Here is a 22,924-nt window from a genome sequence, read left to right as displayed (position 1 = left end):
CAACGAGGGAGAAAACAAAAAAGAGCGGGCGGCCAAAAAAAAAAAAAAAAAAAAAAAAAAGGAAAGAAAAAGGGGAGACAGCAAAGATACACAAAAAGAAAAATTACCACTGCCTGACCTCAATTTAATGGTGTAAAAAGTCAGCTATGTTATGTATAGAAGTAGTTCATAATTTATTGCTGTATAATATTCCATGGTGTGAACACAGAAAAATGTATATACCCATTTTACTCTTGGACATTTGCGTTGTTTGGAGTTTGGAACCACAATGAGTAAAGCTGTTATGGACATTCTTGTATGCGTCTTTTAGTAAACACATAAATGTGTGTTCTGATTAAGGATGACAAAAATACAGAACAATTTAAGAAAACTTAAAAGAGAAATGTATGATTTACACAAAGAAAACTATAGATTGTTATGGAACGATAAGAAAACACTGGAAAAAATGAAGCAGCAGCTTAATATAGTGGTAAAGAACTTGTAATCTGGAGTCAAGAAACCTGAGTGCGAGTGCAACAGTGCTTGACAGAATAGCACGTCGGAGATGATTACACACACACATTTCATAGCCTTGACATAATGACTGAAGGCGTTTGTCCAACTAGATACTAGAAAATATCATAAAGCTGCAAGAATTCCATTTTTGAAATTTGTATGGAAAATACAAATAAAACAAAAGAAAGAGCAAAGCATTCACAAGTATATTTAAGACTTCAGTAAATAAAAAGGATAAAGGGCAGACTATTCATCTAATGATATCCTTACTTTACTACCTTTACCAGAAAGACTCTCAACAGGTTGTGAAAATTTTAAATAACGGGGGAAAACAAACTTATGATACTATATATCTGTCAAAATAAATATGCAACCTTGGAAAAAGTATTTGAAATATTTGAAACTTTTTACAAAGAATCAATATCTTTAGGTATAAATAACTTTTACCAGTATAACTTTTATGAACACTCTAGTGTAAAAAATTACAGAAACAAGCAAACAACTAATAAAAGAATTCTAAGCTGCCTACAAGCAAATAAATCATGTACCCTAACTAGTAGGCAAAGAAATGCAAATTTAGGAAGAATAAGAATCTGTTTTAAAACAAAGCAGACTAGCAAAGATGAGCTGGCATGGTCATGGGTAAATGGACAAATCTTAAATATAGCTCATATGAGAGTAAGTGTTCAACCTTTCCTCCAGCTGGTAGGAAAGTGAGTTGTTACTTCTCCAAAGCCTTAAAACTGTTATTTTCTTCTGACACAGTTGTTATATCTTAAGAATTTTAGCCTAACCAAGTGATGAACAAAAGAGCTTTGAGAAGAAGAATGCTCATGGTAGTACTGTTTATAAGACAAACAAAAACAGAAACCACCTTAACATTCCCAAAATAGGGAATTTGTTAAATCCCCATTGTAGAGAAGATTGCATCTACCCATATCCAGTTTTACCTTCTTTCATTACAAACACTAATGATGCATGTGGGGAGGGCAGGTGGAGAAGGAAAGGCAAGTCACGGAAGTGACACTACAGGATTTCCAAAGCCAGCTCTGAAAGGCCATGCGGCTTCTGCCTGGTTCTCTTGGGACACTCTCTCTTGGAACCCAGCCACTACACTGTGAGGAAGCCCAAGCAGCCTTGAGGGGCCCATGTGGAAAGCAACTGAGGCTCCCAGCCCACAGCCCAGTAGGGTTCCCAGGGAACAGCGAGCACCAACTTCGCAGTCATCTGAGTGAGCCTTCTGGAAAGTTTATTCTCCAGCTCCCACTCAATCTCTTCCAACCTTGCCCAAATTACAGATTGGTGAGCAAAGTTAAATTACTGCTCTTGTTTAAGCCACTACATTTTGAAGTAGTTACACAGCAAAAGTGAAATATAGCTTTAGCATATAACAAAAGAGGAAATTTTTCCAGGCGCAACAAAAGTTTCGTACAGCAACGGTCATAATTTTAAAAACACAGACATGTCACTAAGAAGTGATGATGAGGTCTACCGTATTTCTTATTGAAGGAGTGTTATGCAGCCATTACTAACAATCTGGCAAAACTAAAATAATGCCTATTATTTTGAGTGAAACAAACTAGCACAGCAAATACCTGAAGATAAAAGAAACTGCATACAAGATTTGTTTCTAACATAGTAATTCCAAGTCCCTTAGAAGATACAATATACTACAGACTCTAATTTTGGATCTAAACCTACAAGCATCTTGTGCCCTAAATAAATTCTCATTTAGTCATTTCAGAAAAACTAAATGAACAGTACTGACTGACTCCTTAAAACTAACTGCCCAAGGCACCATATTTAATCTTAAGCAACATGCACCAGACCTCTAGAACAGTATTAATCTTACAACACTGAGGAGGGAAGATTACAGGCTGCAGGCAAAGCCTAGTGCCAAGGATGAATAACCAAAGCTACTTTAGAGAACCAAAAATGACCTCGGGTCACTTCAGTTTGCAATCCACTATGTATTCAGCTTTGATTTAAATTCATCTTGCCATTTGGCTCAACATAACTAAATTTTACACGCGGAGAAAAGAAAAAAAAAAAAAACAGAAGCTGTTTAGGTCTATAGCCCAAACCACGGAACAACGAGCTCATGTCCAACATTCAAATGGTTCTTGGCAGTGATTTCAGAGCGGACATACCTACGTAATGTAAAGATGGCGTGATGAAATGTTCACAATGTGAGGAACTGGTCGAAATATATGAAGCTTCCATCACAAAGAAAATGATAATCTTGATCAAAAGTAAGCAACAGGATAAAAACCCCTCCAGTACATATCATAAGGACAAAATTATGAGATAAATAAAAAATAATGATGATGTAGAGAACGTCCAAGTTATTTATTTCTCAAGAGGTAAAACTGATCTGTTTCAATCAACTGTCACAGGTGAAAATCAATGAGCACAGCCTGGCCATCAAATGATAATAGCCTCAAAAAAAAAAAAAAAAAGAAATCATGTGGATAATACACTGACATGATTTTCCCATTTAAGGTTGATGGAAGTGAAAAATGTACTGATTAAATCTAAAATTGTTTTTGGTTTACACTTTCCTTAAAGAAGTTTAGCCAAGTAGCTTAGTAAAATGTTTCTTATAGAACACATTTATTAGCGTAGACAAAAAAATGTCAATACAAACTCATGTTATTAAAATGCATAAACTAATTATCATATTTTAAATTAGCAACCACTGAGTCAGGATGCCTAGTGACTTTGTGAGAAAAAAAAAAACCTGAGCTGAATGAGCTTTCAAATTTTTCAAAGTTTTCTATGCCTGAAATTTCATAGTGATCTTCCATAGTACTTCCAAACAACGTAAGCGGTCTGCACCTTCCGGCTTATTATTAATCACTGTTGTGCTACTTGGTCAAAACATGAAACCTGAAGCAACTAGTCAAACTAGACTGCTAAAATAAAAATGGACAGCAGCTCCTGTCAAAACTAGCAAATAAGACAAAAATTAGAAAGGCAGTATCCGTAGTCAGTAACACCCAGGAGGAAATCATCTTACCAACGAGCATGAACAAACCCACCTGTGAAACACGGTATGACTTTAAAGAGCAATGTTTAAATTGTTAAGTGACCCCAAAGCATATGAAGTGCAGTGTACGCATCACTGATTACGCAGTTACGAAGTACATTCAAGGTCACATACCTCAAAAAAAAAAATAAATGAGGCAGATGTTTGAATCTATGTAACTTGTAAAAAAGTTGATGTGAGTATACTATGCTCAATTAATTGAAATACAGCAGAGTAGGGTTCCCGGGGTTTTATATATTTTCAATTTTCTAACATCAAGAATCGGGCACTGGGTTGTTGTTTTTTTTGTTTTGTTTTGTTTTGTTTTCAGTACGCGGGCCTCTCACTGTTGTGGCCTCTCCCGTTGCGGGGCACAGGCTCCAGACGCGCAGGCCCAGCGGCCGTGGCCCATGGGCCCAGCCGCTCCGCGGCATGTGGGATCTTCCTGTACCGGGGCACAAACCCGTGTCCCCTGCATCGGCAGGCAGATGCTCAACCACTGTGCCACCAGGGAAGCCCTGTTTTGTTTGTTTCTAATTTTTAATTATTTATTTATTTATTTATTTTTGGTTGTATTGGGTTTTCGTTGCTGCACGGCTTTCTCTAGTTGCAGCGATCAGGGGCTACTCTTTGTTGCGGTGCGTGGGCTTCTCACTGTGGTGGCTTCTCTTGTTGCAGAGCTCGGGCTCCAGGTGCACAGGTGTCAGTAGTTGTGGCTCGCAGGCTCTAGAGCACAGGCTCAGTAGTTGTGGCACACGGGCTTAGTCGCTCTGCGGCACGTGGGATCTTCCCAGACCAGGGATCAAACCCATGTCCCCTGCACTGGCAGGTGGACTCTTAACCACTGTGCCACCAGGGAAGTCCCACATTACTTGGTCTTCTTAACTTACTCAAACATTTCTTGGTTGTCTAAAGCTCATCCTCTGACAGATTCCTCAGGAAGAGTTCATGGGAACTGATCTCTTCCATGTTCATACCCCTACCTGTGGTCTCTGTAACAGAACACCCAAGATACTGAATATAAAATCCTTGATGAGAGACTCTGGGAGGAGCAGCTAAGATAGTGCTTAATTTTACTTAAAAGTTTATCCTAAAGGAATAATTACAGATGTCCATGTGAAAAGATTTAGCCATAAGAATGTTCTCCCTGACAAAAAAAGGAAATTTTAAAATGTGCAGTAGTGAACTGCTGGAATGCACTGGGATAACTTCACATGATGGAACGTCATAACACTTTAAAAACAATATTGAAGACTTATACTGAGTTAGACACACAATCCCAACATCACTGAATAGGAAAAATATGAACAAACAGTATACAACTGATCCAATTACTGTAAAAAGATTCTAGTAGCATGTGTATGTGGCAGCAGGGAGAAGGAAATTCGTGAAGGTCTGTGTATGTGTACACATATACGCACAATAAATATGAATTTGAAAGATATATATCAAAATTTTTAAAGAGATTATTTTGGGATGGTTAAGCAGTTTATTTTAGTCTTCTGTATTCTATAACTCATATATTCTGGATTTTCAATACTAAATTCAAATTCATAAAAGTTATAAACATAATCTGATAAAAATAAATTAAAATGGCATTAGCTACTTTTAAGTTTGTAGATATTATAATTAAGGGAAATTGCAATGACCGCATCCAATACCTGTCTTCCTAGTAAAACGGCAGGAAACACCTTTATGCACTCCCAAACTCCTCCAGCCCCAGATCTTCAAGATCGAATATTTGCAGGACACATTAATAAGCTTGGAAGAATGAGAAAAATAAAACTACAAAGTAAACCAGGAATTCTTTTTAAAAAATCAGTTTACAGGGCAAAGATTAGTAAATAAACTCACACCTAACTTACAAGGTTTTCTCTTATGCGTGGTCAGGCCTTCCAGAAGCTTCTCGCTGAGAGTCATTCAAGTATCTGAATTGTGAAAAGGTTATCAATTCCCTACATCTAGTGATGATGCAAGAATTACTTACAAAGGAACATCTACCACGGGTACATAAAGTATCCTTTTAAGAGTTTCATTTGTTTTTTCTTTTTTGAAAACAGGGTAGAAAAACAGTTTGTCACTTTGTTTTGCCCAATTTTCCTATTTACTTGAATATGCAGAACACATGATTTGTAACTCAAAAGAGTTCCCTTGTCACCATGGCTGTGAACACCTTTCACAACATCACAAGTAAATTGTACTCTCATCATCTACCTTTCTAGAGAACAATTTAGCATTGTTTATGCACAGCCTTCTAAGTGTGCATAACACCTGTGGTAATCTACTAGCAGCAGACAAAGTTGTATGTAGGGCTTCCCTGGTGGTGCAGTGGTTGAGAGTCTGCCTGCCGATGCCTGGGACACGGGTTCGTGCCCCGGTCCAGGAAGATACCACATGCCGCGGAGTAGCTGGGCGCGTGAGCCATGGCCGCTGAGCCTGCGCGTCCGGAGCCTGTGCTCCACAACGGGAGAGGCCACAACAGTGAGAGGCCCGCGTACCACAAAAAAAAAAAAAAAAAAAAAAAAGTTGTATGTAAACAGGATGCTTACTGCATCAGGGTGAGTGCAAACCAAAAAGTCAGAGGCAAACAGGTCAACAGTGGGAGACGGGTTAAGTTACCATAGTGGCACAAAATGAAAAATTATATAGTAATTTTTTAAATGTTCCTATGGTATATTTAATGACATATTCATGAAAATGATAAATCGACACATTTTTATCATAATTGTATAAATGTATGCATAAAATTCATAGACATACGGACCAAAGGCTCAAAAGAGATAAACCCACATGGCAACGGTAATTAGCTCTGGGTAGTGAAATTACAGTCGATTTTGTTTTCTTCTTTAGGTTCTACTACATTTTCTGCAGTAAATAGTAATTTCTCTTATTTAAAAGGAATGGCATGGGCCTCTTTTGGGGACTGAATTTCAACAACAAAAAAATATCACCATATAGAGGCATCAATCCCCCCAAAAAAACAGGTGCAGTTCTTTCTCCCTGTCCAGCAGGAAGCAATAAGCCTGGTATTTGTTCCTGGGTCCCTTCCTCTTTCACTCATTCTAGCCCATTAACAACCAAGCACTTGAAAAAAACACAATTAGCAATACTAAGATTGGTAAACCTGCCCCTAAAACACACACCTATATACAAATATTTGTACTTTTCTTTAAGTAAAAATAAAACAATGGCCATTGTGTCGAAACCCCTAAGGCCAGTATCACAGCCGTACATGAGCCGGGTCTTCTTCCTACTGCTCAGCCTCTTTCTATGTCCCCTCCTCACTGCTCACTGCGTTCAGCACTGCTGGCCTTCCTTCTCCTCCCGGGTCTCCCCATGACCCCTCACACCTCAGGGAAGCTGAACTACAAAGTTCTTCCTGCTGAGGTTCACACAGCACACTCCTTCTTGTCACTGAGGGCTCAGCTGGAACATCACCTCCTCAGAGAGGCCCTCCCTGACTTCCCTCCCAGCAAACGGTGTCTGGCTCCGCTCCCTGCACACTTCCCCTTGCAAGACACTCTATCAACATCATCCTGTGTAACGCTCTTCAGAGCGCTAACACTATCCAAAATAATTCTGTTTCCTTGTTTATTGCCTGGCCTGAGCATCAGCTTTAGCATTTATAAACTCCATGAACTTGACAAAATCACTCAACACACTAAGTCTCATTTGAGAATAACCCAGGGTTATAAGTCACTAAGTGTCTGGCCTATAATAAATGTTCGCTATAATAATAAATTGTTTTAATTAAAAAAAATAGAACCTTACCTTTTAAATGACAATTCACTGTATATTACTGAGTGGCCACAGATACATTTTAAAGATTATAGGACAAGACAGAAAAGATGCAGAATGGTTAGAGGCCTCAGCACCTGAGGATCAACATATCACTGAGTTTGCTGGGTTTTCTCTCTGCCTCATACATCCCAGATTGGGTGCTGGATAATCCAGGAGCCAAACAGCACACAAACACAAATACACAGGAAAAATCAGCTCTCTCAAGCCAAAGGATCAGGAAAGGGGCAGCGTGGAAAGACCAAAAACATTAAGACAACAGCTACTCTACTCTAGCCGAACACCACGGAAAGACGATGGCCCCTTCAGCAAGGGGCAAGAGGAGAGACTAGCCTCCTACCCTCACGTGACTGTAACAAGGCACCCCAACACTCTTCCCTGCCAGGGAAATAGAAAGGACCAAGAGAGAGCTGGGACTTTCATCCCAACCCAGCAATAACAAGGCCCCCTGGCCCCAACCATGGTATCAGTAGAGATACTGATGGGACGCCTGGACCTCCACCCATTTATAGCAGTAATCACGTTCCCCTCCTTCTTTCTGCTGGGATGGCATCAGAGGAGGCAAGTGGGAAGCCTGCAACTTTACCACCTTCCACCAGGAATGGGGCGCCCACCCCTACCCAACCAGTGTCAGTGGAGGAATAATGAGGAGCCCTCCCCCTACCAGCCAGGGGGGCATAGGAAGAAGCCCAGTGGAAAGCCTGGATTTCCACCCTTGCCCTGCAGTAAGGAGGGGCTCTACCACACCCCTCGGGTGTCAAGAGAAGTCTACAGGGGAACCTGGACTTTCACCCCAACCTGGAAGGAACAAAGCATCACCATCCTTCCTCTGCCAGTTCGGTGTCAGAGGAGGCCTACTAAAACAGAAGATTTAAATAAAATCCAGAGTCTTAAAACATAACACCCAAAATATACAATGGATATAGAGCTTCTGTTAAACAAGTTGACAGAGTTCCGGAGCTCTGTTTCACAACAATGTGAATCTACTTAACACTCCTAACTGTACACTTAAGAATGGTTAACAGGGCTTCTCTGGTGGCGCAGTAGTTGAGAGTCCGCCTGCCGATGCAGGGGACACGGGTTTGTGCCCTGGTCCGGGAAGATACCACATGCCGCGGAGCGGCTGGGCCCGTGAGCCATGGCCGCTGAGCCTGCGCGTCCGGAGCCTGTGCTCCGCAACGGGAGAGGCCACAGCGGTGAGAGGCCCGCGTACCACCAAAAAAAAAAAAAGAATGGTTAACAGTAAATTTTATGTTTTTAACCACAATTTTAAAAAAGTTTTTAAGTGCCAATATTAGTTAAAATCAAAAGATTATTTCTCATTTAATACATGTAATTACTCAATCATTTATTTAAGATACAGGGGACATTAAACATTATAAAACAATTACAAAGTCATATTAATTAGTGCATATTATTTTACTACCTTTGTGAAATATCTTAAACTCAATAAATCCGAGAAAAAGAAAACTCTCAGCCTCTCTTACCACAATTTACATAGCAAAACTACTCAAGTGGTACTTTTTCTAATACAATGACTTGGAAAATTTAATAGCAAAAATTCAGACACAGACTATACTTTCTCTGAGGCTCAAATTTCTTCACAGAATTAAATCAGATTAATTAAAGGCAAAAAATGGATTGCTTTCTATTTTGACTTTCAAGATCAAGTTTATTATGTAAGCCTGACAATTATTAATTACTGAAATTTTTAGTTTTATAAAAAACCAAATTTAACGTGTTGCATTTCATGCAGGAGAAACATGGCAAACACTATATTTAAGTGGCCCCATTCCATACTTCCTAGCAGTGTTACCTTCACCATGTTGTACAAAACTCCAATTTGACAGTTATCTCCCCTCAGAAAAAGGGTAATTGGCCCAATAAGTATAAAGAATACTGCATACTACACTACCCTCATGAAGACTCATAATATACAGGAGCACACGAAAAAGTGGAAAAGGTTGTACAACTGAAAATATGTCTGACTCATTGCTTTCCAAATGTGTATATAACCATGGTCCACTTTTTTCACCTGTTAACACCTCACTGAACACTAATGTTCAAGGGCAGGGCTTCTCCAACCATAAAGTTCCAACAAGTCCTCAAGAGACCTCATTAAAATGTCAATTCTGATTCAGCAGGTGTGGGTGGGGCCTGAGGGTCTGTGTATCCAACACGCTCCCAGGTGATGCAATGTTTCTGGTCCAGGGATCACTCCTTAGCAGGCACTAGAGAAGACACTTTGAGGAAAGCTACTACAGGGACTTCTTTGTAGCTATGTAGTTTTCTGATACGAACTGAAAACTTATAAACTCTACACTCCATAAAATAAAGGAATATCAAACGATTGGAAGGAGACTAAGTTAGAAACAAGAGAAAGGGAGCTCTGAAGGTTATGTGTACTGGCAGGGTATTAGGACAAGGAAAGGAATAAAAATGAATCAGGGCAAGCAGAGAATATAAAGGGACCCCTCCTTAAGGCAGGCAAAGGATATGGGAAAAGAGATGACGGCTGAGGACAAGGAGGCATAAGAAATATTAGCATGTAAGAAGGACTCATAAATTTTCTAACTTTTCATTACTAAAATGGGACAAGCAGGCAGATTTCTATTTTAATCACTAAAAGACTTTATAACAACTTCAGATGAATGCCCTGTGGTACAGAGGTTTGGCAAAGTTCAAAAGGGCCCCTTGAGATGAAAAATAAATTCTACAGAGATACATTGCTTACTGAGCCACTAAAATTGTAGGAGGACACAACAATTTTTCAAATAGAGTAATAGGTCAAACCTTTTCTTGGATTAGCCTCTGAAGATGAATCCCACAGGACAGCATAGCACTGAATAAGGTCAACATGTACTGCTGGACTCTGCAGATGGCAGAGGCCAGGGAGTTTATTACTGAGGTCAGTCCCACGTTCTCAATAACATTCTGGAAGGCAGTAGGAGAATGGCGAGTGACTCTACACAAGGCCTGCAGGGACAGGAGAACAGATCCATCAGACTACTCCAAGCCCATGAACCAGTCTCCCGAATGAGAACAAATACTTCTGTGGAAAGGAGTAGAAGGTGTTTACCTTGCTCCTTCATTACTTACCTTGGCATAAGAAATTTGGGCAATTTCAACACAGGTAAAATTAAAACAATAATCCAGCTACCAATAAATACTTAAGTTGCTGTAAAACATTAGAAACTCTTACAATGATCATATGCATTATGAGTTAACTAAAATGAGAAAATAATTCATGAGTCTACACAGAAAAACTTTAATAAAAAACATTAAGATAAGCCGCAGACACTAAGCTAAGGGTTGAAAAATAGTCATAAAAGTAAGTATTTGTTTATTGTTCAGTATGTAAAAAACATGATCTGAGAATATCTGAAGACTACCTCATTTAATCCTTCCAAATAACATACATGAAAGGTATTATTATTAACCCCATTTTATAGGTGATAAAACTAAGGCACAGAATATTTAAGTAACTTGCTCAAAGGCGTATAGCTAGTACATGGCAAAGCTAGAATTCAAACCAAGGTAATCAGACCCCTGAGCTACTCCTCAACTGCTCATAGACTATCAAAGGTGAAACTTAAAATTAATAAACTAATAGAATTTAATGTGTTGTAACAGAAATGGGCTCAATTATGCTTGGAAAGGCAGGAAAAGCAAGTGAACAAAAGCTACATAAGGAAAATGATAATTGAGTCGGTTTTCGAAGGTGAGTGGGAAAGTAAGGTGAAAAAGTAAGTAAAGAAAATTCTAGCCAGAGAGAAGAGGACAAGTATTCACATGGAGACACAAAGAGCAGAGCAGGTTCTCAGAAGGGAAATTTGTCTGATGTATCTCTCAGGTGAAGGACAGAGAGAGTAGTAAAGAAGGGAAAATGATGACCCATCTATTGAAGAGACTGTCTTTTCCCCATTGTATATTCTTACCTCCTTTATTGAAGACTGATTGACCATAGGTGCATAGGTTTATTTCCAGGCTCTCTATTCTGTTCCATTGATCTATGTGTCTGTTTCTGTGCCAGTACCATACTGTTTTTTTTGTTTTGTTTTGCTTTGTTTTTGCGGCACGCAGGCCTCTCACTGTTGTGGCCTCTCCCGTTGCGGAGCACAGGTTCTGGATGCGCAGGCTCAGCAGCCATGGCTCACAGGCCCAGCTGCTCCGCAGCATGTGGGATCTTCTCGGACCGGGGCACAAACCCGTGTCCCCTGCATCAGCAGGCAGACTCTCAACCACTGCGCCACCAGGGAAGCCCACCATACTTTTTGATTACTGTAGCTCTGTAGTATAGTCTGAAGCCTGGGAGTGTGGTGCCACCAGCTTCATTCCTTTTTCTCAAGATTGCTTCGGCAATTAGGGATCTTTTGTGGTTCCACAAGAATTTTAGGATTATTTGTTCTAATTCTGTGAAAAATGTTGTATTTTGATAGGAATTGCATTAAATCTAATAGATTGCTTTAGACAGTATGGTCATTTTGATATTAATTCTTCCAATCCAAGAGCATGGGATACCTTTCCATTTCTTTGAATCATCTTCAATTTCCTTCAACAGTGTTTATAGTTTTCAGAGTATAGGTCTTTCACCTCCGTGGTTAAGTTTATTCCTAGGTATTTTAGTATTTTTGATGTGATTTTACTTTATTTTTTAATTTTAAATTTTTGGCCACATGACATGCAGGATCTTAGTTCCCCAACCAGGGATCAAACCTGCATCTGCTGCAGTGGAAGCTTGGAGTCTCAACCACTAGACCACCAAGGAAGTCCCTTGATGTGATATTTTTTTAAATTTCTCTTTCTGATAGTTCATTATTAGTGTATACAGAAGCAACAAATTTCTGTATATTAATCTTGTATCCTGAATCTTTACTGAGTTCACTTATTACTTCTAATAGTTTTTTGGTGAAGACTTTAGGTTTTTCTATATAAAGTATCATGTCATCTGCAAATAGTGACAATTTACTTCTTCCCTTCCAATTTAGATGATGCCTTTTATTTATTTTTCTTGCCTGATTGCTATGGCTAGGACCTCCAATACAGTGTTAAATAGAGGTGGTGGGAGTGAACATCCTTGTCTTATTTCTGAATTTAGAGGAAAAGCTTTCAGCTTTTCACCACTGAGTATAATGGTAGTGTGGATTTGTCATAAATGGCCTTTATAATGTTGAGATATGTTCCCTCTATACCCACTTTAATGAAAGTTTTTAGCATGAAGGGATGTTGAATTTTGTCAAATGCTTTTTCTGCATCTACTGAGATTATCGTGGGATTTTTATTCTTCCTTTTGTTAATGTGGTGCACCTTACTGATTGATTTGCAAACGTTGAACCATCCTTGCATCCCTAGAATAAATACAACTTGATTATGGTGTATGATCCTTTTTTCATACTGTTGGATTTGTTCTGCGAATATTTTGTCGAGAATTTCTGCACCTATGTTCATCAAAGATATTGGCCTGTTATTTTTTGTAGTGTCTTTGTCTGATTTTGGTATCAGGCTAACGGTGGCCTCACACCTGTCAGAATATCTATCATCAAAAGGTCTACAGGGACTTCCCTGGTGGCACAGTGATTAAGAATCTGCCTGCCAATGCAGGGGACACGGGTTCGAGCCCTGGTCCAGGAAGATCCCACATGCCATGGAGCAACTAAGCCCATGTGCCACAACTGCTGAGCCTGCGCTCTAGAGCCCTCAGGCCACAGCTACTGAGCCTGCGTACCACAAATACTGAGGCCCGCGCACCCTAGAGCCCATGCTCCGCAACAAGAGAAGCCACCGCGATGAGAAGTCCGCACACCTCAACAAAGAGTAGGCCCCACTCGCCACAACTAGAGAAAGCCTGTGCACAGCAACGAAGACCCAACGCAGCCAAAGAAATAATTTTAAAAAAAGGTCTACAAATAACAAATGTTGGAGAAGATGCGGAGAAAAGGGAACCCTTGTACATTATTGGTGGAAATGCAAATTGGTGCATCTGCTATGGATGTTCCTCAAAACTCTAAAAATAGGACTACCACATGACTCAGGAACTCCACTCCTGGGTATATATCTAGAAAAAAATGAGAACACTAATTCGAAAACACAGATGCACCCCAATGTTCACAGCAGCACTATTTACAATACCCAAGATACGAAAGAAACCTAAACAACAGATGAGTGGATAAAGAGTATGTAGTACATATATACACAATGGAAAACTACTCAGCCATAAAAAGAAGGAAACTGCCATTTGCAGCAATGTGGATGGACCTAGAGAATATTATGCTTAGTGAAATAAATCAGACAAAGACAAATACTGTAATGATATGACTTACATGTGGAATTTTTAAAAGTAATACAAACCAATGTGTATAGGAAAACAGAAACAGACTCACAGATACTGAAAACAAACTAGTGGTTACCAGACGGGAGAGAAAAAGGGGAAGGGGCAAGTCATGGGTATGGGATTAAGAGATACAAACTTATGTATAAAACAGATAAGCAATAAGGATACAGAATATAGCACAGGAAATAATAGCATTATCTTGTAATAGCATTTAATGGAGTATAATCTGTAAAAATACCGAATCACTATGCTGTACACCTAAAACTAATATAATATTGTATATCAATTATATTTCAATTAAGAAAACAGATTTATTTCATTATTTCAGTCAAGATTATTTCAAAGATTATTCAATCCCTGGATTAAAAACAATAAGAGCAGTCTAAATAGAGCTCCTAAAGATCACGCTACGATTAGAATTTTTCAAGGACATTTAGGGGTCTCCCTTAAACTGGCTTCGAGACAATGAACAGTAAGTCTCATTAGCACTGTAACAATTCTTAGAGAGGCTTTCACAGCACAACTGACTTCCTATTGATATAAAATCCCTACGCAATCATAATGGGGATGTTTCTTGATACAAGGTTTGTCCAGACTGCTTCTAAGTGTGTTCAAAGCAATATGAGGGCAACTGGAAGTTCTCCTCTACAGAAAGCTGCTCAAAAGCCTAACCTACCTTCCATTTTGAAGAGCTCACGCAGCAAATAACTTTTAACCCGTCACTTCTGGATATCAAACACAGCTGAAAGCTCACAGAAGCTTAAGAGCACATGAGGGCTTGTATTCTCCAAATCAAAAAAAAATCAAATCTCAAGATAGACCTTCAGTGATTAGGTTTTGAAATATTTACTTAATAAAATAGAGCTTGAGACTACATTTTAAAACTGGAAAGAACACTTCCAGTTCAAAATTCACTTCAAAATTTGCCTCCAAAAGGACATTGTGTTACCTCCAGAATCTGTGACCATCTATTTATTAAAAGCAACGTCTAAGAAAGAGATTAATTCAAAACTGAAGGCGGCATATCTATTAGAAACATGAACACAATCACCACGGAATAAGTTTAAGAACCATTTTTTTTCTGTCTTTTGAATGATTTTTTCATGTCATATGAAACTTACATTGGGAACTTTTTCAAACTAGACACACTCTCATCTGACCTCTGAGATCTTAAGACACATCAGAACAGGGGCAGGGGGTGGAGAGAGAGGAGGAAGTAGTCAGTGTTGTTGAAAAGCTCCCCTCCAACCCCAGTGAGAACCACTGCCCCGAAAAACTCTTCACTTTGTCACCTTTCCTCTCAGCACTTCAGTAATTATAATTAGCCCAGTAACCTCCCTCACAGGAGCCATTCTACTCAGTCTAACTCTAAAGGTTTCTCTCGTTCCCACTGTGGCTCATACAGAGATTCCCTGTATCCTAATCATTCTAGGAACCCTTTTATGCATTCAATACACTTCCCAAGTCAGGTCCGCTCCCTTCAACAACTAATCCCTAAGCAATGGATGCCACCACTCCTGAGCGGGAAGGATTCATTAGCCATCTTTCACTCCAAGCCAGGCCAGTGTTTTTCAAGAGCTCCAAGGTCTAGGGCAGTGGTTCTCGAACTTCAGCAGGTATTAGAAGCACCTGGAGGCTTGTTAGAATGCAGATTACTGGGCCTCTCCCCGCAGAGATTCTGAGTCAGCAGGTCTGGGTCAGGGTCCAGAAACCTGTGTTTCTAACAAGTTCCCAGGTGATGTTAATGCTGGTCATCTACATCACACTGGTCCAGGGGGACTCTATGGGGCCAAGAGATGACTAGGAGAAATGGGTCAGAAAATCAGTGACACAGGCAGTAGGCACAGACTGGTAACACACGGAACAAGGAGCAAGTTGGTGACTCAGCACTGATGACACCATCCTCCAGCCTTGCTCTTGCAGCCATCAAGTCAACGGATATCCACCGGGCACCTACCACACGTGCTCGGGAGGGAACAACGGCAACAGGGTCCCTACCTTCCTAGAACTGACCTCCTAACAGGATGTATGATGACGTGCATACATAGGTTGCATAAATACAGCTGTGTTGACTGCTATGACAGAAAATACAAAGAGACACGAGGGGCAAGAAACATCCTGATGAAAGAGGTAACATTTAAGCTGAGAACTAAAAGATGAAGAATCGGCCATGTGAAAAGCCGGAGGAAGGCATCCTGGGCACAGGGAATAGAAAGGGGAAAAGTCTTGAGGCCGAAGAGTGCTTGGAAATTCTTGAAAATATCAGAACATGTGTGTCATTGAAGCACAGTGAGTGAGGGAATGAGTGTTAGGAGATGTGACAAAAGAGGCAGGCAGAGGCAAAAATCACCCAACATCCTGAAAGTCACGTGAAGAATTCTGGTCTTTATCACTAAATGGGTACATTAACCTCCAGAGCACATTCCTGAGAGGTTGTTATCGGAAAAGAAACCAAAAAAGAAGTTCAGCTCTGTAAGGCGTGCTGGGGAAAATTCAACTGTCATCCCTCTAGGAATCTGTGTAAAGTGTCTTCAGGATGTGTATGTTCAGTTTCTATATCCTCAACCTTTAATGAATCTTCTTAAGGCAGGTGAAATTTTCTTAAGATTATGATGTTAGAATAACTTTGTTTTAGGATCCCCAAACAATGATCTCATACTGTATTCCCCATTCTATTATTAGCAGGACCTTTGTGGCCTATTTCCCCTTGTAGCCCAAGTAAAGAAGAACGTTTAATGTTATCAACCTCCTGCCCTCCACTCATGACGTGAGACAAGAGGCTCCGTATCAACCTTTGCAGGAAAAGTCCAAACATGCAACCAAAGACCTGGCTTCAAACTGATAGAAAGATGAACAAAACACAGCCCTGGCTTTCCAGGAGTTTACAGTCTATAAGGGATTATAGTAAAATAAGCTAGCATAACTGATTTACCCCACAAAATGTGCTAATTGCTTTAAACATTAAATTTTATCCTGAAACTCAAAGCACTTGCCAATTCTTAACTTCTACCTAGTACTCTGTAGTATTTATCTAGTATTATCGTCCTTTAAAAAAAAATTTTAAGATGCTGAAAAGTTTTAGCAGAGCAGTAAGAAGAGGAGATGTGATTTTATGAAGTTCACCCTGTATGCAAAATGGAACTAGTGGAGCAGCAAACTGGCCGTGGGAGACCAGTTAAGGCCACTCCACTGGTCTCGGTGAGAGATGGTGGTGGCCTGGATTATGGAGACAGCAGCAGAGCTGCAGAGAGAGGCAGACAGATCTGAGCAGTATCTATGAATTAGAATCAGAGGACAGGTCGACTGGCTGGATGTAAACAGCGAAGGGGAAGGAATTAGGGAAGATAAAGCATCAAAAATGATACCTAACCCTTTGTTTTCCTTAGTCTATCTTCCCTTACCTTCCCCTCCCAAGGGCAATACATCAGATTCTGAGGAAAGAGGTCAGAGGGGAATGGGAGCACTGAGCACAAGTGGCTCAGGACACACTCGGCAGTGACACGGGAGAAAGAGAATGACATAGAGGCAGCGGCCAGAGTGGATGGAGTCTGTTACGCTGAATGAATAAATTAACTGATTGAACAGATCAGTAAATATACTGAGAATAACTGAAAACAGGTTTCTGCATGAGATTATATTTACAAACACAGAAAATGGGAAGGCTAAAAAGAATCCTACGTATGGGATTCAAATTGGAAGTATCAATATGAATGCATGAGTTTTGTTCCAAATACCCACAATGATAGATATAAGAACAATTCTATATGCGTGCGTACTATGAGTACCTATACTTTTTTCTAGCTCTGAATACTAAGAAGGCCTGAAAACAATAACACCCCATAGCAATAAGCACAGCACTCAGATCGTGGTTTCTAAATACCAAAGGTCCCTTGGAGAAATGATTGGTTCCAGGGCTGGCAGAGCAAGTACAAAAGTAGCCCAGAAACTGCATGGTGTCAGAAAGTAAGGAAGTGATCGATGATAGAAATAGGTCAATGGGGGCTTCCCTGGTGGCACAGTGGTTAAAAATCCACCTGCCAATGAAGAGAACACGGGTTCGAGCCCTGGTCCAGGAAGATCTCACATGCCGCAGAGCAACTAAGCCCGTGTGCCACAACTGCTGAGCCTGTACGCCACAACTACTGAAGCCTGTGTGCCCAGAGCCCATGCTCCACAACAAGAGAAGCCACCCCAATAAGAAGCCTGAGCACCACAATGAAGAGTAAGTAGCCCCTGCTGGCTGCAACTAGAGAAACCCCGCGCGCAGCAACGAAGACCCAATGCAGCAAAAATAAATTAAATAAATAAATTTATTTAAAAAAAAAAAGAAATAGGTCAATGGGACACAAAAGCCAGCTTGTAAGGCTTCTAGGATGATCTGAGCATCCAAACAATAAATAATAATAGTGGTAATAGTAGTATCACATTACAATTCATTGAATAAAATAAGTATCCATGGGGCTTCCCTGGTGGTGCAGTGGTTGGGAGTCTGCCTGCTGATGCAGGGGACACGGGTTCATGCCCCAGTCTGGGAAGATCCCACATGCCACGGAGCGGCTGGGCCCGTGAGCCATGGCTGCTGAGCCTGCGTGTCCGGAGCCTGTGCTCCGCAATGGGAGAGGCCACAGCAGTGAGAGGCCCGCATACCACAAAAAAAAAAAAAAAAAAAAAGGTATCCATGATCATAAGGATATAAATACACACATACGTGTGGGAGAAGGGAAAGAGCTTCTTTAAAATAGAATTCCAACCAATACCAAAGGCCTGTTTTTGTACAGCTCATGAGAACAATGTACATGGTTTTTACATTTTTAAAGTGTTAAAGAAAACAAACAGAGAATATGGAACACAGACCATATGTGGCCATCAAAGCCCAAGATACATATCATCTGGCCCTTTATAGAAAGTATTTGCCAATCTCTGATATAAAAGGAATGAAACAGATGGTCATCATATGGCAACCATCACAGAGGCATATGCTACAGGTAAGGGTCCTCAATGATGTTAAGGAGGTTTAACGGGAAAACACTATATAGACCCAAGTTGAGCCTTGCCCTACAAAAGACAAGCCCTGTGTCCTTTAAACCTGTAAATGACGTTCCCAGAAATACTGGGGAACTGTTTCAAACTGAAGGAGACTAAAGAAATATGAAAACAATATATAACGTATGATACTGAACATGATCCTGGAGCAGAAAAGAAGAGACGTTTTGGAGGAAATCGGAAAAATTACAGTCAAAAATTAATAAATTAGATGAACACTAAGAACAAAATATAAAAAGCCCAAGATCAAAGAGTGAGGCTTAATGTGTCAAACGAAGAAAGAGCTAGAAGGTGTGAGACTTGGGTGGGAACAACTGGAAAAAAATCTCTGCCAAGAAAAGAAATCATGCTGAGCATAAAAATGAAAATGATAATATAAACCCAATTAAAGCCAGGTTTTTTTTTTAAAGGCCCAGGATTAAAACGAATGCCTTAAGATGTGACTCAAAGATGCCTTGAGAAAGTTCACTGGTGTTTTTAGGACAGACACCAGATAGGGTTGAAGAGAAAACAGGCCAGAAAGGAGCAAGCTTGTGGCAATAACCCTTTAAAGAAGTACGGCTGGGGTGGGGTGGGGGGAACGGGGGGAGGAGGGATGGAGGTACCTCCTAAGAAACTCTGGATATGTTTTTATGTGTGTCTTTTTATTTTTAATGTGGTAAAGAATACCTGAACACTGATTAGAAAGATCTAGTACACAAGGAGAAGGTAAGGATTTAGGAAAGAGCAAAAATAACCATTTGAGTTGAGACTCTCAAAAAAAGAAGAGATGGAAGAATCATGGACACGTTTGTCTCTGACAGGAGAAGGGACAGTTCATCAACTGTAACAGGAGAGAAAGAACGGAGGCAGGATAGTTGTGGATGCAAATAGGTCCAAAGATGTGTAAGACAGACACTGGGATAATTCCCGCTGGATGTCTCCATTTTTCTCTGGGAAGTATTTACTGAGGGGGAAGCCATTTACTGAGGATGCAGGAGGGAAACCATGGGATTGGAGGGTTAAGGAAAGAGGATAAGGTCTGAAATTGGCACAGTGAGAAGCACAAGAAGGAGGAGACTAGAGAAATACAGGGAGGGTACCAGATAACGTTGAGAGTCCAGATAACACTGGTGATCAAAAAGAGTATATAAATAAATCACATGAGAAAGGCCTGTATCTGTTCAACCGACTATTAAATTGATACAACCAGGTTAACACATCTTCATACATAATTATCCTTTACATCAAGTCATTATAACCATGGAAGCAAAGCAGTAGACAACCAATCAAAATACAGAAACTGCAAAATCACAGATGCTTGAACATTAATATGAATTCACTTGAACCACATGATAAACCCATTTAACGTAAAGTCTGAAAGAGGGAGCTAACAGGAAAAGTCAAGGGACACTAGAAATATACCAAACCAAATCCTGCACCCTAACCACGGTCATGGTTTTCCACTATCACCTCCAAATAGTTTTTGAAACTGTAATTCATGGTCATACAAGATCCTATTGGAATCTCCTGACAGTCCTCCTGCTTCAGGAGAAAATCAAATTACTGTTCCCACCAACTGCTACTCTGAGATTTCTACCTATCCAATGAAATTTACTCTGTATCTAGCACAGTTCTTCAAGCTTGGTATTTAAATACATGCAAATATATCCCCAAAAGATGCTCCATCTTACCGATATTGCAGTTATCCTAAGAGAATCAACGGTAGAATGTTTGAATAGGTACCATAAAACAGGCCCAGTTTCTCCTGTAATAAAGCCCTGGGCCTGAGCAGAAAAGGTAGTGCAGACATTTTCAATAATCTTTGCTGCCATGTGATTCACAACACGTTCTTCCTAGAGAGAGAGAAGGAGTAGAAAACAATGAGAAAATTAAATAGGTATCATTTAGGATGAGAAATATATACACATCTTCATAATCACTGCTTTATAAATAAAGCCCTGATACCAAGAGTGCCCCTGGATGTGTTAGGTGTTTTAGGAGGTGTGGTCATTTTTTCAGGCTATTATAAAACGATTACATTTGGTTAATCACTAAACCTAGCATAACATAATTCTCCACATATTTCAATAAAAAGGCTGAAATAATCTGGAAAATACACAATTATAGCTTACAGCATAACATAAAAACTGGAAGATAATTTTAAAATCATAAGGAGTATGCAGAACAATCTTTAGAAATTACTCAGGGCTGGAAATAATTAGTGTACCAATAAGCTAAAGAACACCTGAATACAGGGCATCAAGGAAAGCCCGAAGAAAGAGATTGCACCAGTGGTGTGACCAAATTAACCCTTAGACTAAAGGCTGTTCTGGATTGTTCTAACGATGCTTAAAAGTCTCAAAAAGGATCAAGCTGTTTCCAGGTAACTTAAATGAGTCCAAGAAAAAGCACAAAAGTACTTAAAAGGCTATAAAGAAACAAAAGTGCCCAACATAAAAATCACGACGTCTGACATCCAATTAAATTCACACACACTAAAAAGCAGGAAAATATGACTCATAAAAAGAAAATTTAATTAAGGGAAATGACACAGGTGACAGAATAAGAAAAAAGTATTTAAATGGCTACTATAAATACAGTCCATACACTCAAGAAGAAAGAAAGAAGCATAAGGAAAGAAATAGAAAATTAAAAAATGACCCAAATCAAAGGGCTAGAGATTATAATGTCTTATATGAAAAATACACTGAAATGGATTAACATATTAGGCTCTGCAGACTCAATGATTAGTGAAGATTAGTGAAGACACAACACTTAACAAAAAAAAAAAAAAAAAAAGAAGAAGAAGAAGAAAGAAAAAGAAAAAAAAGAAACAACTATCCAAAATAAACACAGAAAGAAATAAGACTGGGTAAAAAAGAAAAAAGCATTGGAACATCAGTGAACTGTGGGACAACTTCAAACAACCTAATGTATGTGCAATGAGAATCCCAAAAGGGGGCAGAGGGAGGCAGAAAAAATATTTGTTTGAAGAACTACTGGCTGAAATTTTTTCAAATTTATGAAAATTAATAATTCACACTCTAAGAAACTCAATGAACCTCAAGTAGAAAAAAGAAAAGTCACACCAAGGTACATAATCATCAAACTGCTAAAAACCAGTAATAAAGAGAAACGTGTAAAAGCAGCTAGAGTAAAAAGACACATTATGTAGAGATTATCTAACACATAACCTAACAAAAATAAGGATGACAGGAGACTTCTCATCAGAAGCAATGAAAACCAGAAGACAGTGGAACAATCTTTAAAGTACCAAAAGAAAAAGAAAAAAGATAACTGTCAACCTATAAATCTATATCCAACAATAACACCTTTCAAAAACAAAGGTAAAGGGCTTCCCTGGTGGTGCAGTGGTTGAGAGTCCGCCTGCCGATGCAGGAGACGCGGGTTCGTGCCCTGGTCCGGGAGGATCCCACGTGCCGCGGAGCGGCTGGGGCTGTGGGCCACGGCCACTGAGCCTGTGCGTCCGGAGCCTGTGCTCCGCAACGGGAGAGGCCGCAGCGGTAAGAGGGTAAGGGACTTCCCTGGTGGCGCAGTGGTTAAGAATCCACCTGCCAATGCAGGGGACACGGGTTCAAGCCCTGGTCTCGGAAGATCCCACATGCCACGGAGCAACTATGTGCCACAACTACTGAACCTGCACTCTAGGGCCCATGAGACACAACTACTGAAGCCAACGCGCCTAGAGCCTGTGCTCCACAACAGGAGGAGCCACCGCGATGAGAAGCCCTAACACCGCGATGAGAAGCCCTAGCACCACAACAAAGGGTAGCCCCCGCTGGCCACAACTAGAGAAAGTCCATGCGCAGCAACAAAGACCCAATGCAGCCAAAAGTAAAAATAAATAAATAAATATTAAAAAGTAAATTTAAGAAAGAAAGAAAAGGGACATTCTTAAAAAAACAAACCAAAAAAAAAAAACAAAGGTAAAAGTGAGGAAAATAGGGACAGGTTGGTAAAAAGGTACAAATTTTCACCTGTAAGATGAATAAAGTCTGGGGATGTAATGTAAAACAATGTGACTCTAGTTGATAACACCATATAGTATAATTGAAATTTGCTAAAAGAGAAGAATTTAAATGTTCTCACCCCAACTCCCCAAAAAGGTTAACGGGATAAAACATGAGACAACTGATGTGTTAGCTCAGTGGGGGAATCCTTTCACAATGTATGCATATATCAAATCATCACTTTGTACACTTTAAATATCTTACAATTTTATGTCA

The 22,924-nt window shown here is 39.9% G+C and overlaps 1 protein-coding gene across 9 annotated transcripts in view; it reads right to left on the bottom strand.

Moving 5' to 3' along the window:
* ULK4 (unc-51 like kinase 4) overlaps positions 1 to 22,924 on the bottom strand; it is a 523,006-nt gene that overhangs the window by 396,897 nt on the left and 103,185 nt on the right. For all 9 annotated transcript variants that reach the window (XR_003430904.1, XR_003430903.1, XM_027097134.1 and 6 more), the window contains 2 exons: positions 20,369 to 20,530; positions 10,115 to 10,297 (listed from right to left, as the gene is read on the bottom strand). Coding sequence is in view for 7 of the 9 variants with exons in the window: in XM_027097134.1 (XP_026952935.1) it covers positions 10,115 to 10,297; positions 20,369 to 20,530 (345 nt within the window). In the remaining 2 variants the exon portion in view is untranslated. The remainder of the gene's footprint in view (positions 1 to 10,114; positions 10,298 to 20,368; positions 20,531 to 22,924) is intronic.

Source organism: Aethalodelphis obliquidens, unplaced genomic scaffold (assembly GCF_003676395.1).
Source record: "Aethalodelphis obliquidens isolate GAN/ISIS:26980383/991018 unplaced genomic scaffold, ASM367639v1 scaffold112, whole genome shotgun sequence".
NCBI classification, from domain to species: Eukaryota; Metazoa; Chordata; class Mammalia; order Artiodactyla; family Delphinidae; genus Aethalodelphis; species Aethalodelphis obliquidens.
The sequence above is the reverse complement of the archived record's forward strand: the minus strand, read 5'-3'. Positions and strand labels throughout refer to the sequence as shown.